General features: G+C 41.3%; 1 protein-coding gene across 6 annotated transcripts in view; it reads right to left on the bottom strand.

The window, feature by feature from the left end:
• Positions 1-1,534: 1,534 nt before the first annotated feature.
• phldb2b (pleckstrin homology-like domain, family B, member 2b) overlaps positions 1,535-22,465 on the bottom strand; it is a 35,431-nt gene continuing 14,500 nt past the window's right edge. For 2 of the 6 annotated variants that reach the window (XM_079576425.1, XM_079576427.1), the window contains 19 exons: positions 19,669-19,788; positions 16,846-17,030; positions 15,556-16,734; positions 12,936-13,298; positions 12,274-12,432; positions 12,057-12,194; positions 11,090-11,218; positions 10,465-10,620; positions 10,286-10,396; positions 10,082-10,156; positions 9,217-9,363; positions 7,288-7,431; positions 7,097-7,196; positions 6,207-6,354; positions 4,382-4,472; positions 3,342-3,488; positions 2,787-3,006; positions 2,628-2,713; positions 1,535-1,793 (listed from right to left, as the gene is read on the bottom strand). In XM_079576425.1, coding sequence (XP_079432551.1) covers positions 1,653-1,793; positions 2,628-2,713; positions 2,787-3,006; positions 3,342-3,488; positions 4,382-4,472; positions 6,207-6,354; positions 7,097-7,196; positions 7,288-7,431; positions 9,217-9,363; positions 10,082-10,156; positions 10,286-10,396; positions 10,465-10,620; positions 11,090-11,218; positions 12,057-12,194; positions 12,274-12,432; positions 12,936-13,298; positions 15,556-16,734; positions 16,846-17,030; positions 19,669-19,788 — 3,839 coding nt within the window. In that variant the 3' untranslated portion in view covers positions 1,535-1,652. Of the gene's footprint in view, positions 1,794-2,627; positions 2,714-2,786; positions 3,007-3,341; positions 3,489-4,381; positions 4,473-6,206; positions 6,355-7,096; positions 7,197-7,287; positions 7,432-7,844; positions 8,049-9,216; positions 9,364-9,840; positions 9,967-10,081; positions 10,157-10,285; positions 10,397-10,464; positions 10,621-11,089; positions 11,219-12,056; positions 12,195-12,273; positions 12,433-12,935; positions 13,299-15,555; positions 16,735-16,845; positions 17,031-19,668; positions 19,789-22,465 lie in introns of all 6 variants that reach the window. The other 4 variants (XM_079576422.1, XM_079576424.1, XM_079576423.1 and 1 more) reach the window with 4 other exon arrangements.

Genomic DNA, 22,465 nt, shown 5'->3' with positions numbered 1-22,465 from the left:
CATTGATAAAAGGGTGCTGCGTTTGTTTGTATCAATATTGAATCAATATTGTATCTATCTATCTATCTATCTATCTATTAGAATGTGTGGCCCCTAGACTGGGGCTTCAATCACAGTTTGAGACACACTGGTCTAAATCATGTAGAAAATATAGTTTAAATCCAATATAATTATAGTGAACATCAATTACAGGCAGGTGCATACGAGATGAAATATCCCAGGTTCATGAATAAAACATAGCCTCTTAATTCGCGCACACTTCCAACCTTACCGGAAAAAGGTTTATTTGGATAAAATCGACATTTGGGTCCTGAGACCTTCATCAGGCAAATTGCCTTTTTAAATACCAATGCTGCTTTAATATAAGGAAACAACACAAAAATCAAACTCAAAAAGTATAATATTTTATTATGCAATATAAAATTCATGCATTAATAACATCATAAATACAGTAGGGACAGCATAAAAATATATATATCAAAGTAAGGCCCTCATCAGATTTCATAGCAACATCCTTTTTTGGAAAAATCCTACCATAATCTCGTTTTATACATAAAAATGTAGCTTGGATCAAAGACAACAAACCATATGTACACACAAATACAAAACTTTGGTCAACGAAAGATGTCAATGCTTCAGTGAAAACTTGCCTGAAGCTGCTGGTGTAACGCACACTGGTGTTGGTTTAAGGCAATTACTAGTGTCAGAAAACGCATTGAAATGTATAGCACCACAAAAGGCTGTGTACCACTTAGTTCATCCACTCTTTTTTATAAACACCAATATAACCACAGCTGAATGATTTTGGCAGTTTTGTAGTTAACAAACATAGAAGACACAATAAAGGCTATAGTGCGAGAGTGATTTGTACATACAAATGTGTAGAAAAAGGTCGCAACTCGTAGCTTTGTTTCCAAGCCTGTAATTGTTACGCTTTAGTGTGTCCAAACATACTAAACAAACTAGTACACACGTCTATGGTCCAAACATGGCTTTAGTGAAAACAATGACAGTCTTTTCTTAATTGGACTGTTTTTTACATCTAAGATAGCACCATAAAGTTGAAATGAAGTAAAAGTACAAACAATACAAGGTTCAGCACATTAACCTAAATGACCTAAATAGTCACAAATGAGGACACAGAAACAAAAACAAAATTAACAGCTCAAAAATGTATAAAATGCAGACGCTCTTTAGAAGAAACTAACATTACAGTAATGGATAATACTTATTGCTTTTTACACTGTTAAGGCACACTTTGGTTTCGCGGCGATATGGAGATTGCATGCGCTCCCCATGTTTGAGTGGGTTTCCTCAGGGCTTCGGTTTCCCCCATCAACCCAAAACATGCACAATAGACTAATCCTCCAGCTTGGTACGCTTGACCATGAACCTGGCTTTAGATCTGGGATGCCTGGGCCCTGCCGTCACCTGCTCCTCCTGACAGGATGGGTCAAATAAGATACATTTCCTACAGGTACAATAAAGAATACCTTGAGCTTCATTTTGATATCTCAGTATCAGTCGATCAAACAATACAAATCTGCAGTCGTCCTTACATTGGTGGTCATGTTTAAATAAAATACAATATAAAATGAATGAAATTGGGCTGAGATGCTTCTTTCCTGTGTGCAGTATTCAGTGGCGCTTCTCTACACCATGAACTGCGTGTAGCCCTCTGCTCCTGTGACGATCACGTCCATCCAGATCCTCATGGCCTCAGGAGAAGGCGCCACCATGTAGTACACTCTGTCGTGAGTCTTTACGCTGAAGGTCAGGGATGGGTTTGGACTCTATGGGACAGGGGCAATGATTAAACGGTGTTGGACAAAAGGAAGGAGAGAAGATTATTTTCATTGGATCTTAGGCCTTTGCAAGAAAAAAAAAAAAAGAATCCATCTTTAAAATGCTGGGCTTCCTTTTAATAGTCAACCTTATAATCAATGCTTGAATCAACAGAACTCTGAGGAAGTATCATATTTTATAGCAGGGTCAAAATGCAAAAGGTTTTTACTATTAATCTGAAACAAATGCATTGTTATTATTGAAGAAAAGAAGAATGGCGGCAACAAGTCTTAAATAAGTTGACGGGGAAGAGGGCAATAATCTGAAATAGGAGCTTCCTAATGCTCTGAACCTTATGCAGCTATCGGGTACATCCAAAACATGTAATAAGGTTCTAAAATGTACTCATTCCATTCACATTTTGCTCATTGCCCGAAGTAAACAACTCAACTCATGTCTCTCCCCAAAACCTCAACAGGCTTCATCAGCAACAAACAATCCCTTAGCCCTTAGGCTGTATTCACACTGTATGACTAAGAGCTTAAAGGGACTATACAGAGTTAAAAGTTTTTTAAATTATGTATTTTTCTCCCCCTACATGTTCCAGCAATGTCCTAAGGTGTAGAATGAGCCCAGACCTGTTCACCACAACTGCCTCTAAAATCCTGCACTTATTACACGTTATTTCGGGTTCGAAGTGCTGTAATCCACAAGCTTCATATAGAAAGTGCAGTTACACGTATGACCTGAGGTGGCAGTAGTGAGTATACAATGGCCAACTTGCATCTAGCCCCTTTAAACAAACATTGTGTATTTTGTGTGTGTCGTGTTTTGAAACTCACCTTGTGTGCATTCTTTAAGTGGTCATAATACACTTCTTCTATTGCTTGAAAGTATATGACACCTTTCAGCTTGGCTTCATGTTTATCTGCAGGAAAAAAGGATGTTATCACTAGCACAAGCAAAGCAAAAAAAAAAGAAGCAGATCACATGTGACTTACCTGAATAGTAGGAGAGGGTACGTCGATTGCGGTCAAAGACAAACCAGCGTTTCTTCCAGGTTTTGATCTTGCCTCCCATCTTGATCAGGTACCCTCTACAAGTCTTCTCGGACAGGGACAAGTGGAAGCATGAGTCAGCGCTGTGTCCCGCTGACTCGATGTGTGATCGCAAGTCAAAATCATCCTTTCGCACGGGCAGGTATCGGGTTAGAGGCCGAGACTGGAAACAGAAAGGTGAACTTTTTAAATACATTATAGCACTCTTTTTTCTCCTGCCAAAGTCCAAAATAGGTTGTGAAGTCACGTATCTTCCAAGAGGACTGACAAAGGAATGTTATTAAAACCATACAGGAGAGAAAATATCTAACAGATGGACACAATTATAACTTCTTCAAAGGCAAGACTTAAAAAAATGCTAAATACTAAAAACGTGATGGACACAAGGTAGTTAAAGGTTAACTGCTGAATAAACATGACATGTCGGACAGGCTAAACACAGGACAGGAATTTCCAGCTGTACTTTGAGGGCAAATATCGATTGTAATTTATGCTCACCTGCGCCCTCTGTTTCTCCCGCAGCTTGACTTCGCGGTCGATGAGTTTCTGTCGTCGGCTAGTCTCCTCCTGGAGCCTTTTCTCCAGCTCCTCCCGTCTCTTCCTCTCCTCGTCCAGAGCCTGCTTTCTCATTTCCATCTCGCGCTCCTTTAGGACAAATCAGATAATTAAAAAGACATAAATACCTGCGCTGCCTGGTGGTTATGGCTGCAGGCTGCAACAAACTGGCCAAGTCTCCCCCTCGCTCTTTACTCACTTTCACGCTTAACTGTCCTGTCTAATGAAGACTACAGGTAAAAAAAAGTGAATATTACACTACTCATATAAAAGGACGTTCATGATTGTCTCAATGGTCATTATTAAAGATAAGGTGGAGTAGTAGCGTAGTAATAGCATGGTTACAATAAGGAAATAGAATGATACCTAAAAGTGTAATTACATGGCTATGATAACGACATGGAAACAATACAGAGACCTAATTTTTTCTATTTCATGCCATTATAATTGATCATAACTTTTACCATGAAGTTTTTAAATGACAAGAAATGTGATTAATAGTTAGATTGGTAATAATATGGTATAAATAAGGTTAAAGTTAAGTTATGCTTTAACAGCCTGTAGAAGCAGCGGGAGGAGCCAGGCTAATGGATAGGAACACCTGGATGGAGGAATAACCTATTGTACATGTTTGAGTGGGAGGGGAAACCTGCGCAGACGTTGGGTGGGACATGCAAACTCCACACAGAAAGGCTCCGGTCCAGGAATCGAACCCGGGACCTTCTCGCTGTGAAGCATGAGCGCTAACTGCTGAGCCACTATGCTGTACTATTTCCATCTGATTACCATGTTATTAATGTGCTGTAAAGTTAAAAGCAACCCAGTGACTGCTCCAAATATTATAGTATAGAAATCTTTCAATCAAAGTGGCAACCATCCATAGTTATCTTTAAAGACCACTCCGAAAGTCATATTTACACATATTAAAAATGCCAGTCTTAGGAATTGTGACTTTGATATTGTTTATGTAATACTGATCGTACCTTGTGTTCGAGAAGTCGGTTCTTCTCCAACTGAGCCTCCCGCAGCAGTCGCTCCATCTCCTCCAGTTTGGCCATGTTTGATGTACTGGCACTGCATCAAAAACACCACAAGAGGCACTTTTACATTGAACACTGAAGAGGGATCATTTTTGAAAGTCAGGGACAAGAAATTTACAATCAATCAACTTGTACTGTATTTCAAATGGTTAAGTTGGATCCTTGACATTTCACTGTAAGATTACTGCACAAGCACTACAACTTTGATAACGTTTGCATATTATGTTTTATGATCAAGATTTAGTTAGCAGAACATGTGTTCTAAGGTCTATATACATGATCGATCTTAAAAAGAGACTGATTCGTTTTCAGAAAATATTGTATTTCACCTCCTGTGATTAGCAAAGCGCAAACTTTAAATAAATTAATTCGATTTGATTGCAACTGATTGCGCAGTCCTACATCTCTCTCATCTTTGTTTTTTTTTTGCGGCAAGACTCCTCAGATCATTTTTCTTCACTTGTGCAAAGATGTATACGCGTAAGCACGAAACATTCACAAAGTTCTTTTCATCTGAGGCCAAAGGGAAATGGGAATCCAGATTGTTGTAATGGCGCCAATACATTTTTGAGATGAATGGTACGCATCAGATTCAGTCTAAACAAGACAGAAAAATAGGGCGCATTAAAAGAAAAAAAAGAAAGAAAGAAAAAGGAAATTAGAACAAATGAAGAGATGAGTAACAACCAAACCAATCGGCAGAAAGCTATTACTGCTCTCACTGTTTTTCCTAACTTTCAAAGACATACTGCTTCTCCAATAAGACATTTTAACCAACTTATAACAATTTTGGTACAACAGAAAATAGACCAATGTTACCTGATATGATGAAACGTTACTGCACTCATTGTCATTGTAAAGCCAAATTCATCAACTTCAATGTGAATTAAAAACACACACACACTCTTAAGAAAAATGACTGCAAAAAATGTCTTCCAATTGTTCCTGAACTTGTACGACACAATCCAAATATATCCATACCAAGATCAGAAAAAGAGAGTGGGCCCGGGCAACTTCCAAAGCCGAGAGGTCTGTCTGCAAATGGTTTGAAACCCGGGCTCAAAAGTCTATCTGCAGACCATACCATTCGGAGAGAGAAAAAAGGGGGAGAAGGAAAGACAGATGTAACAACCGTGAAAAGAAAAGACTGAAAGCATGCACACATGTTTTGAGTCCAGACGTGAAGCGGACCCCCAAATGTACCTCCACAATTCAAATCTCTCTGGATCCTGCAGGGGCTGAGCCATTGCACCCACATGTGCATTGTGTTTCCGTCTCCATAGATCAGATTAGCAAACTTCACTTAATGCTGACCACATCAACAGCAAATCCCTAAGAAACATGCTTTTGTAGCTAAAGTCTCCATAAATCATTTTTGAGTGTCTTTGCCAATAGATTTATGTCCCCAGAAGGCATGAAAACATCTTACACACTCTACTTTTGGAGTTCTGTTTCTTCCGTAACCTGACCCTGAAAGCACTAATCAAGAGCCTCCTGAGCCCAGCGCAGGCACAAATCCTGTTCTTGAAGGACGGCCCAGGAGAGGCGGGACACCTCCGCTGTCCACAGACCTTTTGAATTAACTCCATGTCCGCGCTCCTCCGGTCCACAAAAGTCTAATATTAAATCATCATAATAGAATAACTAGTTGCAACACTAAGCAAAGTCAACTTCAAAGTCGACATACGCAGAACTGTGACTTGGATTGATAATAAAAACATAGCAGCATTTGATTTTTTGACAATAAATAGTAATGTCACATACTAACCTGGACACATTGTCAGGGGAACACGCAGAGATGCTGGTCTCTATCGAGTCCGTGCTATCCACGCTCATAGTGTCAAAGGCTTGGTCCCGAAATCCAAAGCCATCGAGGTAGACATTTGTCTGAGAAGCCGCTCGGGAGCCGGACTGACCTTCAAACATAAAAGTGAAATTAGGAAAAATGCTACAGTGCACATAGCACAACAATGAAATGTACCTCCCGGGTCAACATCGTGCCCATTTGGTTCAATTTTTAAATCACAGTGCCCCGCCACGGTGGAAATTAATCTAATACGCTTAACTAAGGGAAAAAAAACAACTCCAGATAAAATGATAAAAAATACAGGGGAATATTCTGCCAATTCAACTAAATCAATCTGTAGAAGAACCGAAAAGCAGGACTACTCTTCAGAGAGACAGTCTGTGGACAGGAAGAGTCCACTTTTATACAAACAACTTGATAACATCTGCACATTGCACTAAACCCACCCATTTAGTGAGGAAGATCAAGAGAGATCAGAGAGCAACACAACTATTCAAATATTCCTATATTATAAGGATCAATGTAACTACTTAGACTCAGCACAATACCAAAGTCAAGTTAGCGCAATTTCAACTTTGAGCTTATAAAAGCCATTACACACATCATAAGAACATGAATGACAGGACACATGGTGCAGGTATTTTTTTTGTAATGAATCCCCATGAGAGGGGTCTGTGGGTGTGCACATGTTTAACACTGCTCTGTCATTAGCGACTGAAGATAGTGAAGGAATGCACAACAATTAGTGCAGGGCTGACCCTTTTTTTGAGACAGACTTCACAAGACAAGACTATCCCCTATTTCCTGATGTATACGCAAACTACACATACATATAATTTGCATGTGTATACCTTTGTGCAGGCGACGGGATTCAGTTTCTTTGCTGGATAGGGAGAAGATTCTGGGAAGGATGCTGCCACAGCTCGTGCTCTGCATCAAAGGCTGATGAGCCTGAAAGATAATTATGTTTCTTATAACATTAAATTATGCACAGTTGTCGAAAACTCACAGGTAATTTGCAAAGATAATTGCCTGTGTCTACCTTGGTAGGAAAGGACCTCCCCAGAGTTGCACATGTAAATTGGGGCGGCACAGCTGCTGTTGTTCTCTTTCTGGGTAAAGTGTCACTGAGGTGCGATCCGCTGTCCTTATCGAACCTCTTTCTCTCCTCCAGCAAACGGAAGTGCTGAATGAAAACACAAATGCAATTTTACGATGACTTTATTCCTGATTATTTTTTGGTTGAATCAATGAAAATGATCCGATGTTTCTCATTGATGTTGATCAGATTATTTCACGTGACTGCCCTCTGCTGGTTGTAAAACACTACAGAATTGAACACACATCATCACCTGCCTGAGACACTAACACAAGAGCACTCTTAATCATGTTTGTTGATTAAAGGAAATAAAACATTTCACAATATTTCAGTTTAGAGTTTGCTTTTTGCATCCATTTTACTGCTATTGAGAGATTCAATCGGTACTGTTCTTTTCTAAGATGTCTAATACTTCGATTTATCCTTTGGTGAATAACTGCAATAAGCCATTTGATCATATTAAGTAATTTAGATGTTTGCTTCTAGCACACACACATTACCTGCCTGTGACGTTGATGGTGTTGTTTGACAGGGAGGGGAGGAGGAGGAGAGTCAGGGAGGGGGGAGGGGTCCCGATAAGTCACCATGACCTCCGGCCAGTGCACAGAGTACACCGTTTTGGAGAGGGGGCGAGGAGGAGGAGGAGGAGGAGGATTGAAGTCAGAAGAAGGAGAACAGTGGGCAGGTAAAGAAGGGATAAGGAGCTTTGAAAAAAGAAAGATTGGAAAATAGTTACAGTCAATGAGAAGAAAAGGAAGGGTAGAAATGAACATTCTACAAAGTAGACTGCACAAACTCTATTCTAAGGCATTTAGGGCAACTGGTAGAGAATTAGTACCCACACTCAACCTAACGTGACAAGCCTCATAAGAAATTTACTATTTCTACATGGCCCCGTTTGTTTATATTGAATATTAGGGCGGGGTACCATTACCTTTTTTCCGATACCAGTACTTTAATGATACTTGTTTTTTGATACCAACACCTGAACAATACTTTTTCTGATATCTTTACTAAAATATCTGTCATCGAGAATCGGAAAACAGAACATTAATGTGTGGAAGATCTGCAAGTTTACAATATTCGGTTCATCTCCAATGTCAAGTAATGTGTGAAAATGAGGGACAATTTTGGGAAAAATGGGGGAAAATTGTGTTAAAAAATTGGGGAAAAATAAGAAAAATATAAGTTAAAAAAAAAGCAAAAATGAGGGAAAAAATATGTGGAGAAATGGGGCAAAAATAAGACAAAAAATGTGGGTAAAATTTTCTTTTACAAAATTGGGGGGAAAAATTAGTCAAAGTTGAAAAAAAAATGGGGAAAAAATGATTTATTTGAGCCAAAACAACCAAGTCACTCCCTTTAATGCTGTCCCTGGACCAACAGCATCAAAAACTTGGATCTAAAGATATACAATTTCTACTTTCGACGCTTTAATTTTTTCGATAGCTAAATCTTTTTCGATAGCTAAATCTTTTTCCCGATACCAGATTGGTATCATTTAACAGTATCTGGCTCTATTGAATATCAAAGTACCCTTCGGTTAACTCATAATAATTGATAACAAGTTATCAGCTGTAACCCTTGGCAAAGGCCTTCGACAATAACTGAGGGAACTTTGCAATGCAAGTATAACAAACGCGATCTTTTACAAATCTAATTCAAATTACATCAAATAATTATAATGATTGTATATTTTGAATTTCATTTTGATCGTTGCAAAAATAATTCCAATAATGATCGAAGGCTGGTATGCAGACCCAACCACTATACCACTTTCCACCACATTATCTAGATGAGGCTCCGTTTTCAGGATCTTGTAATAAACTATTTCACTGTGTCATGGAATTGGGTTGTCCCTCTTGAACACACCTCGTCCTGCGCTGGTTTGCTGGGTTCCTCGTCGCTGGAGGAGTTTGCCTTGGACTCGGGGCAGTCAGTGGCGGGAGCGGGGGCAGGCTTAGGATCCCCCGCCAGCTGTGAGTAAAGCTCATTCAGCTCACTGACTGTGACATAGCCCTGGAAAGTGCCGTGAGGTACATGGGTTAGAGAGAAAGGGTGAGGCCTGGCAAGAAGCTGGTGAGACTCATTTAGATTAATATATTGTCAACACAAGTGAGATGCAGTGATTTTGGTGTTAAGTTGCAATGGCATATATACACTGTCTGGCCAAAGGAAAAAGTTGCCACCTGGATCTGGGGTTGCCGCAATTGCTCCGGTCTAGGTTCAGTGACATTATGTGTCAAAAGAATGACCTGAATATATGATTATTCCATGGCGTAATATTACTTTGTGGTGGTGACTTTTTATTTGGCCGGGCAGAATATTTTGATCATTCTCCAAAAGTCATTTTTTACAATCACAAGTCAAAACAATGAACATTCCAACAACATTTTGGTTAATATAGGCTTTGTGGTTGTGAGCTCAGTGGTTAAATTCTTGCAGTAGTAGAAAGTTATGACAAAGGGGAAACACAGCAACACGGGACAAAATTACCTTGGCATTTTTAATAGAAAGAGAGGAAATTAGGGTGGAAAGGCTGCACAGGTTGACTGGTTGAGGGGGAGAGGAGGAGGCAGTGGTGTCGAGGCTGTTTTCACTAAATGCCAGACTGGCTGCGCCCTGACAAGGAGAGGAGACCCAAGCCCAACCATTAGACCCTGCGTGTCCTGTCCCTTACGGAGCAGGTGGAGATGAGGATGGCTGCTCTTGTTTGACAGCTGTCCCGTAGACTTACCTCTCTCAGAGTGAAGTTCCTCCCGCCGGTCAGGTCAGCGTACTTCCTTTCAAGTGTGGCAACGTTTTCTTTTTCCTATAACAGACCAGGACAGGAAGTTAATGTCAATTACAAGAATCAGTGTGAGAGGCAAAACATCTTACGTTCTCCTCAATCCAGATGACCACATTTCAATAACTTTAACTGTCTGCCTGAAAAACATACCCTCTGCAGCATTGATTCGAGGTTACAGCGCTCTTTCAGGAAGCTTTCCTTCTCTCTCTGAGCCTGCTGGGTGATCTGTGCTGCCTGTTTCTTCAGAGTCAACAGCCGCTCCTTAAGGAAACAACAAATCATAAAAATACTCCTATCACAGATTTCTTTACAGATAAACAGCCACTAACCTTTCGAGTGACAGTGCTCCGTTGGTAGTCGGCGATTTCGCGAAGCAGCTCCTTTATTAGGGCCTCCTTCTCCTCGTCCTGGCGACTCTCCTTCTCCAGCTGCTGGAACTCCAGGTCCTCGAAACGCTTGGTCTCTGCATCCAGTACTTCACAATCCTGCCACACAAACACGTGCCATAATGAAAATAACAACAGCGTGGATGTGAGATCATGGCAAGTGGTCAGAATTACCAGTAAGCAAATAAAGGACATTTTTCCATCAATGTAGAAAAATGCATCACAACATTACAATCCACATTAAGTTACAACATGATGTTGTTAGTCGATTCCTTTTTATGTCAAAGACCACTAATGCAGAAACACAAAAACAAACAAACAAGACAGAGGTCAAAGCCATGATGATCTGAACAAACATGCATTTTTATCATGTTTAATTCCATCAAAAGTGATACAGATAAACCCATAGTACACATGCATAGGTGCAGTAAAGAAAAAAGAAATAGAAATTGTAAAACTATAACCAAAGCAGTGTATTAGCACAGAGAGGAGACAGCGGATTCTCTGGATGTTTGGTGCATCTACAGTATTTGACGATAGTGACTAGTGAGTGTGGTTGTGTACTGACCCTGGCTAGCTGCTCCTGCAGGGGCTCCTTGGTGGCTTCAGGGCAGCTGTCCAGGAGGGAGCGCTGCTCACACACAATCTGAGCCAACCTCTCTACTCTGCCCTTTTCTGCCTGCAGCAATTCACATGCCTGACACACACAGGCGTGCACAAAACATATGCACACAACATGTACACACCATTGTGTACATTGAGGACAGACACACACCAGAGACAGAGAGGATGGCAGGTTAGTGGGAGCGGGTGTCACAGTTAGTCACTACAATGATCAAATCATTAAATGGAAAGGAACATGTGACAAGTGATTATTTCATTGGATTATAAGCTTGTAAACAGTAAGCATTAGCGGTCTCACACCTTTTTCTAATGAAAAAGGCAGGGAAGAGGCTGGTGGAAGATGAAAGAACAAAGAGACAGATTGGGACTGGCTAAGGAAAGGGTTAACTAGCACAAATGTTAATGATTATCTTTGAAAATAACTGTAAAAATCTGTAAGCACTTTCTTCCCCTGAGATTCACCACACGATTCAACAGTAAGCAGAAGCCACTACTGCCGGCAAAACAGGTCAACATCCCAGTGCACTCACAAATAAAGCCTTTATTTGTATTCAGTAGCACTTATTTTAATCTAGAGTATGTTGTTCTACACCTCCGCAGTTGCCCAACTGCAGTTTGTTAGATGTGCTCGCTGGGCGACCACTACCCATGACAGTGTTAGCAGCTATATATTTGGACTAGAGTCAGCATGAGAGGGATTAGCGCCTACCAGTGAGTCACATGACCCACAAAAAGTAGGAGAGGCCTGCTCAACACACTTACCAAGATACTTCTCAAGGCTGATGTCTTTTTACACACATTTAAAGTATGGATATTTGTTATTAAAATTAACATATCAACAGCTTCAAAGTAATCCCCATAGGAATTTCTATTCAATTTCTTGCAATTCATTTTAGTGGCAGGCAAATTACCTTATCTTTCTCTTGTTTTGATTTGCTCTCGAGGTTGGCCATCTTGCTGTGGAGGGATTCAAGAGCGTCTTTCTCCTGTTGCAGAGCTGCTCCCTCGGACTCTTGCTCAGCCTCAACAAGCGCTCGCTCCATCTCCACCTTCCATAAACACACACAGAATTTTTACTCAAACATATCTTAGGACGGATCATCAACATCCCCGTGATTGTGGCTGCACCTCTCTGGCTGATTCCTCAATTTGGTTGTCCAACTCTTTTATTTTTTGCTCGAGCTCCTCCATGTTGTTCAGCGCTTGGATCCGCTCTTCCTCCACACGGCGAACTTCTCCATCAAAAGGAAACTGAGTCTGTCCTCTGCGGTGAAAAGTGTCGAAACCCTAACGGCAAAGAAAATCCACAGGTAAATCCATAAATAATTTTTCTGACACATTATATTTTTCGTTTAATGTTCTTAGATGCACCCAAACCAATACATTCATATACAAATAAAAAATAGCTCTTGTGCCTTGTTCCCCTAAGAAGAATAAGGTACATGGATGCATTTGTTGGTAGTATTTGCTTGTTTTTGCTGGACACAAAACAGCTGTCATGTCCACACTTGTCAATTCAGTAAGGAGTCCATTATTACCATCCACCTGCTGTTCATGACTACTTTATTATCTATTCTATGACACATAAAGCACATTCAGAGACTCAGGATTATTCTCAACAAGTCCTTGATGCAAGAACAGTAGTGAATTTAACATACAGCCCAATGCCAAACATATATGTGGGGGCAGCAGAGGTCCTTGAAGTCAGTGATTTTATATCATGTTTGTAAATTCTATATATTCAATCTTATATACAAATGTTTTCAAGTAAAGTCTTGGTGATTTCATACCTCACTGGTCCTTGGTGCTCGTGGTGATGGAGAGGGGGCAAAGCTGCGCAGACTGACGGCCGGTGACTCGGCCCTGTTGTCACGGGTGCCGCTGCTGTGCCGCTGTCGCACCTGTGCATCGTCGTCATAGAAACCGTTCTCTGAGCCAGGTGAGGTCATGTGACCGTTCCCCATAATGCCATTAACGGCTGAAGAGTCGGAGAATACTGACGGTGTGTCATCTTCATCGTTGAGCTGGAGCTTCTCCAGTTCCTGGTTGATCTTTTGGAGATCGGCCACAGCAGAAGTGGGACTTGTTCCATTTTCCTCAGAGCGGCCCAATTCTGTACATAGAGACAAAATAGTCTCCAAGCGCTGTCGCTCCTGAAAAAACAACACAAACAAATGCAAATCAAGACAATAATAAGTTGCAGAAAATGTCATTGTTATATGAGTAAATATGTATCACAGCAAATCTTAGTCTAGCCTTGGATGAAATCAAGATCTCTGATTACCTGTGGCAGCATCCGTGAAGTCTATGCACTCTGTATATGTCTTCAATAAACACCTCAATCAAATAACTTGCAAAAATAGTATCTAGGTAGTGGAGTTTATTTTTTCCGACACCCCTAATGGTTAGCGTACTGCACCACTCTACCACGGAGGCCGAATGCTGAATACATCACCAGCAACTCTTTTAGAGGGAGGGGAAAATGCAAATGTGTGAGCGAAAAAAGGGAAACAGATATCCAGTTTAGACCCGTGAGTGTGAGGAGAGAGCGGAGAGGGGCCGGGCAGGGAGCTAATAAGAAGTCAGCTGTCTACTGTGGTTACAACAAGTTATGCACAGTACAACAGAAAAGCATGGCCGCCCTCACAGGAGCGTGCCTCTTGTGGAGACCCTGTGTGGTCCCGGCCAGGCCCTTTTAGATGCAGTTTGCACAGTGCATGCCAATGAATTAAAATAGTTTGCAATGATAAAATCTGTTAGAACTTTATATAGCAGTAATTGTCCATTTATAGCGCACACGTGACAGGGAGAGAGTGTCCGTTTGTCACCTTGTTCTATTCTAATAAACACAATCCTCTGGAGCCTTTAGTAATCTGCTGACAACTGCACAGAGAGATGTTCCTTGTATAAATGAATATATGCAATGTTTGATATTATCCACTAGAGGGCAGACTCGGTTTAAACAATGTTGTGAGGCCAAAAACTATAACCTATTCAACCGTTGTTTCCCCTGAATTTTAATCAAATGAAATGCAATGCAAAATTAATATTATTATTCTTTTTTTTTTTACAATTAATAGAATTTTTTACAGGTAACCCAACTGTCTCCAAATGATCATTATGGCAATATTAGGTGACCCATGATGCAACATCCATATTGCATATATGTCACAAAATTAAGGTGGTTTCCTGTCTAACAAAGATTTTCATACACATTTTGTGCCGACAGCCTAGTTAAAACATGAATGGTAACTTTAAAATGTGCGGAACTTCTGATTTCGTCATTTTCATCACTATTTTCCCAAAATGAGTTAAATTTTAGTCTTTGTTTTGACACAATTGATTAAACTAAACAAAACAATAATTTTAATCTAATTAAAACATAGCAGGTTGGAAGAATTTGGTCAAATATTGCAACAATGTTAGCAGAAGGATATTTAAGATGGTTATGAATACTGCAATTTGTTTCTCATACCGTGCAGACCTCTTCCCAACAAACAACTTTCTTTAACCCTAATGTCACCAACCTTTCAAAGTGCAACTTTACTACACAAACAGCATCAAAGAAAGTCGATAAAATAGATTATGGTTTGTAACCCATCCAGAATATATTTCTCACAATCCCTGGGCCACATTTACTAAATCAATGTGGCCATGTGACCCATAGAGATACATCAAGTGAAGACGAGTGGGGCTTAAGTCCACTTGTCATTACATGTGTAGCATGCTTGTGTTTATCCACCTGCTATGCTATGACTGCGCTCTCTAATCTCCTTATTTCACGAGACCACATCTGAGTTTTGGGCTCTGTGGGTCCTCAGTGGCCTGAACCACACCGGGCGGACCTCCAGATGACTGACATAAACATACACCCCGCATACACAAACTAAACCCAGAGCTCGGGTAAAGGGTTTAAGAATAGTGCTGTTAGTTTGGGCAACGGGCCAGAGGCATCTGTCTCGCGGTGAACCTCAGTATGTGTGTATGTGCGTGCATGTTTGTGTGCTAAGCTCCCTGGGAGAGTATGCAAGGCAGGACAACAGCAGGCAATCTGAAGATGGAGATTTAGAGCTAAAACATTAATTGCAATCACCATGGCAGCAAATATTTAAGTTATTAAATGTCTTAAGCAAACAACGAAATGACTAGTCTCCATCTTGTCTCCATCTTATTTTGCTTAAAACCTGATTACCCAAACCCCATAGTTTAGGCCACTACAAACACTGCACGGTGGCTGAATCGATTTGTACAAAAGGAGTCAGCCTACAGGGATCCTCAGCTTAATGGTCTTTTGTGATATTTTTATTTGGAAGAAGGAAATTCACTTCCTCACGATCATATATTACGATCAGTATTCATCATAAATCTTGAAAATAAAGTGTTTTCTGCAGTAATAAACCACAAACTCACCAGTCTCTCCACCTCTTGCTCTCGCAGCCTCTCCTCTTTCTGGTGCTGGTGGTAGTCTGTCAGTTCCTCTTTCCCGCTCAGTGAGCTGATGCTGCCTCTTCTCTCTCTGAACCCCCCCAGTGGTGCAATACCAGCTTTCCCGAACGACTGCCTCCTCTCCCCGAAGCCCATTCCCGGCTCGATCCCGGCTTTCCCGAACGAAGCTCTTCTCTCGCCTATTCCGAAACCGGGACTCGCGTATTCTGTTCCCGCCCCGCGCCTTTCGCTCTCAGTCAAGGCGGTCTCATTCCCGTTGCTGACAAACCTTTCCTGATCAGAAGGGCTAGAGTTTGTGGAGATAGTCGATCCAATGGAGCTTGTGGACGTTAGGCTGAGCTTCTTGGCCACACGGGGGGAATTAGAGCCGCCAGCCCGGGATGGGATAGTCACATCCGGGGGAGCGTTTGTAGGTGAATCGGACGTGCTGTTGGGCGTCTTGGGAGAAGAGAGAGAAATAGAGACGACCCTCTCGCCTAAACCTTTGCCCTGATTGTGATTTCTGCTGGAATTATGATTTACATCGAGATTTGCATTATTGTTGTAGTGATCTCTGCTATGTTTGTAATTCCCAGTTGTGTCAGACCGTCGCGATGGCAGAGTCGATAGTATCAGCATCCCGTTGTTGTCCCGCGACGACGGAGAGGGGCAGAGGCGCGGCAGTGACCGGCTGTGTCCCCCCGTCATCATGCTATTGAGCGAACCGGCGGAGTACTTCCTGGTTCGGGCCGTAGGGGTCGGCTCTTGATTACCGAAACTACGCCTGCCTAGTCGAGGGCTGGAGGGCATGCTGGCCGCCCCTCCTGAAGTTGGGGTACGCGTAGAGGACGGAGGAATGGTGAGGAGGAGAGTGTCGCTACTGGCAACTGAAGTCGACGAGCCGCCTCCGTTCCAGGTGGAAAGCAAACCCGAAGAGTTTTGGTTGTAATGCCTGCGGCTGTCGCTGCCGGCAAGGAGTACGTTGTCCTGGTTGCGACTGGACGGTCTTGAGGTAAAGGAAGGGTCAGAACGGCGTCCCGAGGAGAGAGAAGTGACCGTTTTGATCGAAATGGGAGGACGATCCGAACTATAGAGTCGTCTGGACTGTTCCTGATAGGATGACGAGGAGGAGGGAGGGGTTGTGACAGGTGTAGTGGGGGGAGACTGGGAAGAAAAAAACATATATTTTCAAGGCATGCATACCGGAGTAGTTAAAATGGCATAATTTCGGTTGATTTTCATAAGGATTATCTTGAAATTTCCTGTGTTCGTTACCTGTGTGACACTGAAGTAGGACGGGTTGGCGTTTCCATTAGCCCTGAGGCTGTTTTCAAGAGCAATCTTCTTTCGCTGAAGTGTATCCATCAGTTCGCGGAGTTCAGACGCTGAGCGCATGCCCCGGGCGTTGTTGGTCCCTCCCACCACTCCATGGCTGTAGTCACTGCTGAACTTAAGGTAATCTGCAGGTTACACAAAAGTAATGATTAACAGGTTAGCTCAGTAGATGATCTTGGATAGGACTTCATGAATTTGGCATTGCTGGTTATTGCTATTAGATTTGCGATTTTTAATATCAAGCTTTTGTTCACTTTTTGTTGTTTGCAAAGGTTATTGTACTTCCTGGACAAATTCAGTCTGCACTATGTGACCTTGAGTTTCATCTGAAAGATCCTTAGCAGACGCAAGCTATCCTACAAAATCAGCAGTAGTAGTAGTGCCCAAAACCACGCTTAATTTTACTCCTTGTGTGAAACGCAGGCTCCCATTTCATATCCGTTCTGGGTGTAATGCAACACGAGCACTTCTGGTTTCTTTGTATAGATCTTTGAAAATAACCACAGAATATTCTTGAAGTTCCTTTTGAGGCCCCCCGCCCATCCTTTTTTTGGACAGTTACATGAATACCTTCAAAACCTCAACCAAGTCCATTTAAGCAGCTTCCGACTTATTTTCAAAAGACCTATCAGCCAGGATCTATGTCTACTTTCATCTTCCATGGGTTAAAATTATTATCAACAAAACAAATGGTGATGGAATAGGAAGACTTGGCAAGAGCAACACGGGAACTGCGGCTTTATGTGGAAAAGGTATTACAACGTACAAGTATAGACCACCCAGTGTTTAACAGCTTCACACGCCTACGCACAAAAGCCTTTCCTTTAACATACACTAGCAGGAGTGGCACAAAGATGCACATTTCCCATATCATGCCAACGATTGTTCTGCAGAATGTATACAAATGGTGTGAAACTAGAAACGCAACCGTATGTGAACGCCATTTGCTATCGTCTATGTGAAATTCAAAACACGCCGGAGATAAATGGAGCAGAAAGTCAAAGTCAAAGGCATCATAAGATCGAGCATAGCAGAGCGGGACACACACACACACAGCTTGTATCCATACATGGGTATATTGATGCTCGTGGGTCAGCTCTCTTTCATTGTAACTATTCTCCCCCGTTTGTTTTGTATGGCCGCTGTCCCATTAGGTGTGTACTGTAAAGCCAGAAAGCCTTGGCAGTCAGTGGTGTAAGACTTTGGCAGTTTAGTCCAACATTTTTTCACTAAATGTGTGGGAGAGGTAGATAGGAGGGCCAAGGAGGGTAGCACAAAGTGGTTCTCGAACTGTGCTGCTAGAGAGTCTTTTGGAGCTTTAGTCTGTGGTTCAGACTTGGTTTGTTAAAATAATTCTTATATCTTGTAATAATTCAGATTTCTAACATTTGGCTAAGGGGTTTCATCATGACAGTAGCTGGGGAACAGAGTCCCTTTTCAGCTTTTGAGGAGGAGATAGACTGAATATGCAGGCGAATCCAGGTATGGCCTATGTTTTTGATGAAGTAGCATTAGAACATGTTTAAAGTCAAAGGCTCTTTATTTTACACTACCTTGATACATGGTACTCAACTAAGTTAAGTGTAATGTAATCTGTGTTGTAACAATCTGTAATAACTTGTACCTATGCAGCACAGTACATTACACAATGGAATAATGTGTATCAGTACATTGGAGGTACATAATGTAATAACACATAAGACCCTAAGGGTTAGGGGTTACGATTAGGGTTAGAGTCTTATTATGCAATGTACCTCCCAACTCCTAATACACATTACTCCATTGTGTACGTAACCCATCAGTTATTACACATTGTAACATAGCACTACATTATACTAAATTTTACACTACCCTCCATACAATGTATAAAGGGTAGTGTAAAATACAGTGCAATCCATTTTTAGGACTTTGCACCATTCAATAATTTGAATTATCGCAAAACTCCAAAATTCACCAAAACCCATACAAAACAAGGTGATAGAAGATTTTAGGGTAAACAAACAACAACAGTATAGATGAGATGACAACTTGCAAGCCTTATCTACAATGCAAACCAATAGATAGTTTAAAAAAATCAAAAGGCCAAGGATTGTGAGGCCACTGATTATGGGGCAGAAGGGTTAGGACAGAAAGATAAATCACCATGGAGACAGACTCCAGCTGTATCTCCATGACGAGGACCCCAAATATTCCACTGTGGACTAAGCTCCAACATGTGTGCAGCAGTAAAGGTGCTTTGGAAACACATATGAGAGACATAAAAAATATATTTCCACACTTCAGATACCAACCCAGGTCTGGCCCAGGTCAGTCTGTTTTTTGTTGTCAATCATGTTTTTCCTACTGGGGAGAAAGTGAGGACAGATGATCGTCTTTGAAGTAGTAGACACGAGAAAAGATCTATAGGGTTTACTGTAGTGAAACTGGACTTTTACTGTAGAATGAAAAGAAAATAGTTTAGAATTAAGAGCATGCATCTTCAGCATACAAGATATTCTCCAGAGCTTGTTTGTAGCTATGAAAACAATGAAAGCATTTAGCCCTAATACAATTAAGTCGGCGATTCTTCTTCTTGAGCAAAACAAGTCAAAACACAAAGGAGTGCGCTAATTGCATTTACAATGAAAACACAATGTATAGACCATTGTGTTTTGATGGGCAACGGACCAGCAGAGTGGAATGCACAAATAAGGTGTGCCTTTTAGGAGCCAAGAGAAGAGACACATGTGAGGAGAGATCAGGGTCAGAGAAAGGTTTGTGTACCTGTGTTGTAAGCCAACGCCGACACGGGGCTCTTTTGTGGGAGCATGCTTTTCATTCGGATGGCCTCCTCAGGATGGTTGAACCGGAAGAAATAGGATTTGCCCAAACACAGCGAGTAACCTGCAGAAACAAAAACACAAGATTGGTAAGTTGAATGTCCTCATAGATAATACAGTGACATTGCTTTAATATGGTAAAGGTTAATGGCAGGTTGGGCACAAAATGAATTAAAAATCTCATAAAGTTACTTGTCAGGAGCAGCACCTACTGTCAAATCACAAAATCGAGCAGCCATGATTGGTTTCGTGACTCCAAAAGAAAGTAAAGCTAAACCCTGTTGACATTCAGTACAGCTTTTACAGCGCAGTTAAAGTCTAATAGTGAAACGCTTTGTCCAGTTTTCAGTCTAAGCCCGGTGTATTTATCCAAAGCCACACACATAAACGCCCGCATGTGGTGACTTTCTTAAAGCTGTCCCGGGACCACATTGTTTGCTCTGGCCATCACTTAAGGAGAGAGGGCCAGGTATTAAACAAGATGTCAGGGTCACAACCTCTGTAATACACACAAGCGACCACAGCTGTCCAAATACCTCAGAAGGGAACAGAGAGAGACCCTAGAGCGCTGACACACACACACGCACAGGACGGCCGATGCAAAACGGGGCAAAGATAAATAGGACTGTATTGGCCACGCATATTCCAAGGAGGAGCTTGTCACTGTTATGCACATGCAACTTCTCGCACTCGCCCATTCAAATCAGCATTACAATACCTCACAGCTCACAGGTGAGTGTAAAAGGAAAGCACCTCTGTAATGGCCCATTATAGTTACATCAAATTCTTTAGACCTGATGTCACACATACGAGCTGCTTTGTCAAGGAGAGGGCAGAGAAACCAAAAAAATTCGCGTTTTTTGTTTCTTTTTGCCACGTTTTTGTTGCTTTTTTGTCATGTTTTTGTTGCTTTTTGTCACATTTTTTGTTTCTTTTTTGTCATGTTTTTGTTGCTGTTTTGTCATGTTTTTGTTGCTTTTTTGTCATGTTTTTGTTGCTTTTTTGCCATGTTTTTTTGCCCCTTGTTATGCTTTTGTTGCTTTTTTGTCACATTTTTTGTTGCTTTTTTGTCATGTTTTTGTTGCTTTTTGCCATGTTTTTTTGCCCCTTGTCATGCTTTTGTTGCTTTTTTGTCACATTTTTTGTTGCTTTTTTGTTGTGTTTTTGTTGCTTTTTTGCCATGTTTTTTGTTTCTTTTTGCCATGTTTTTGTTGCTTTTTTGCCATGTTTTTTTGCCCCTTGTTATGCTTTTGTTGCTTTTTTGTCGTGTTTTTGTTGCTTTTTTGCCATGTTTTTTGTTTCTTTTTGCCATGTTTTTGTTTCTTTTTTGTCATGTTTTTGTTTCTTTTTGTCATGTTTTTTGTTGCTTTTTTGCCATGTTTTTGTTTCTTTTTTGTCATGTTTTTGTTTCTTTTTTGTCATGTTTTTGTTTCTTTTTGTCATGTTTTTTGTTTCTTTTTTGCCATGTTTTTGTTGCTGTTTTGCCATGTTTTTGTTGCGTCTTTGTTGCTTTATTGACACATTTTCATCCTCATTTATGTCTCATTTTCATCACTATTTTGGCACTTATTTTCAAGACACCTCTAGAAGAAGCCAAACTGGAGAAAAAATATACCCGGTTCAGGTGGGAGTTAAGAGGTTAATAATAGGTTTTTAGTTTATGTGTTCAAATCACAAGCCATTTTAAATGTGTCTCGGGAAATTCATATTTCAGAGACGTTGGGTTGAACTAATGCGGCACGGTGGCCTTTTGTGTGGGGTTTGTTGTTCTCCTAGTGGATCCATAGGTTTACTCTGACTGCAAGACTTTTCCTACCACAACAAACATGTACAATAACACTTCTGACTTTCTTTCATGTTCCACCTTTTCCCCAACGTTGTATCTCTAACTCTCTCTCAAACTTGACCAAATTGCTAGTTTTACACGAATAATCCTGAATGCCAGGCTATATAGGCTATATTCACCTTAAAGAGGTCATACCTGTCTAGACATTGCTTGCGTTTACCGTCTGTGCAGGCCAAGCAGATTTTCGGCTTCAAAGCAGTAATTTCAAAGGGGTGAATGGAGACCTATGGTGAGGTGGAGCAAAACACCCCACGCGCACACATTAAAACAGTGCAGGAAAAGTTTAGTCTACACAGCTGGGGCGCGAAATCTTCAAATATATGCTTTTGTAAACACTATCCTGTCCAACTGGGCTGTAGTGGCACGGCGACACAGTGAGATCAAAAGACTAGTGGAAGAAAGAAGGAGCGTGTCAGGACAGGGGCCCGGCGCGAGGCAGCCGCGTATAATACCAAGTTGTCATTACATTACATTAGTAACACTGCATGTCCTCATCTGTGATTTGGAGCACAGCGCGTGTCTCAACAATGTCCCTGACTCACGGCGAGTCTCAATATTTAGCAGTAAACACACACACGCTCAGGCACGGAGTCACCAGGCACTCTGCCAGCAGCCGGCTCTTGTAAAAAACTCATTTCCGAGTCCCAACAGTCCTGCCATGTGCCACCTTTAAAGCGCAGTTAAAGTGTGCTGCCCTGATTTAGTGATTTACAGGCCAGACGGCTGCAGAGATGCTTGTTTTAATTTCCCAAACAAGCAAAAAAACACTTAATCCTCCAGCCTCCCACCTCAGCATAAATAGACGGGGCCATAAAGTTGTTTGTGAATTAAATTAGCACTAGTGTTCCGTGAACAAACCTAATTTCAAATGCTGTGAGGCTATTTTATCTATTTT

The sequence above is a fragment of the Gobius niger genome, assembly GCF_951799975.1.
Source record: "Gobius niger genome assembly, chromosome: 18".
Classification (NCBI taxonomy): Eukaryota; Metazoa; Chordata; class Actinopteri; order Gobiiformes; family Gobiidae; genus Gobius; species Gobius niger.
This window is presented reverse-complemented; position numbering and strand designations above follow the sequence as displayed.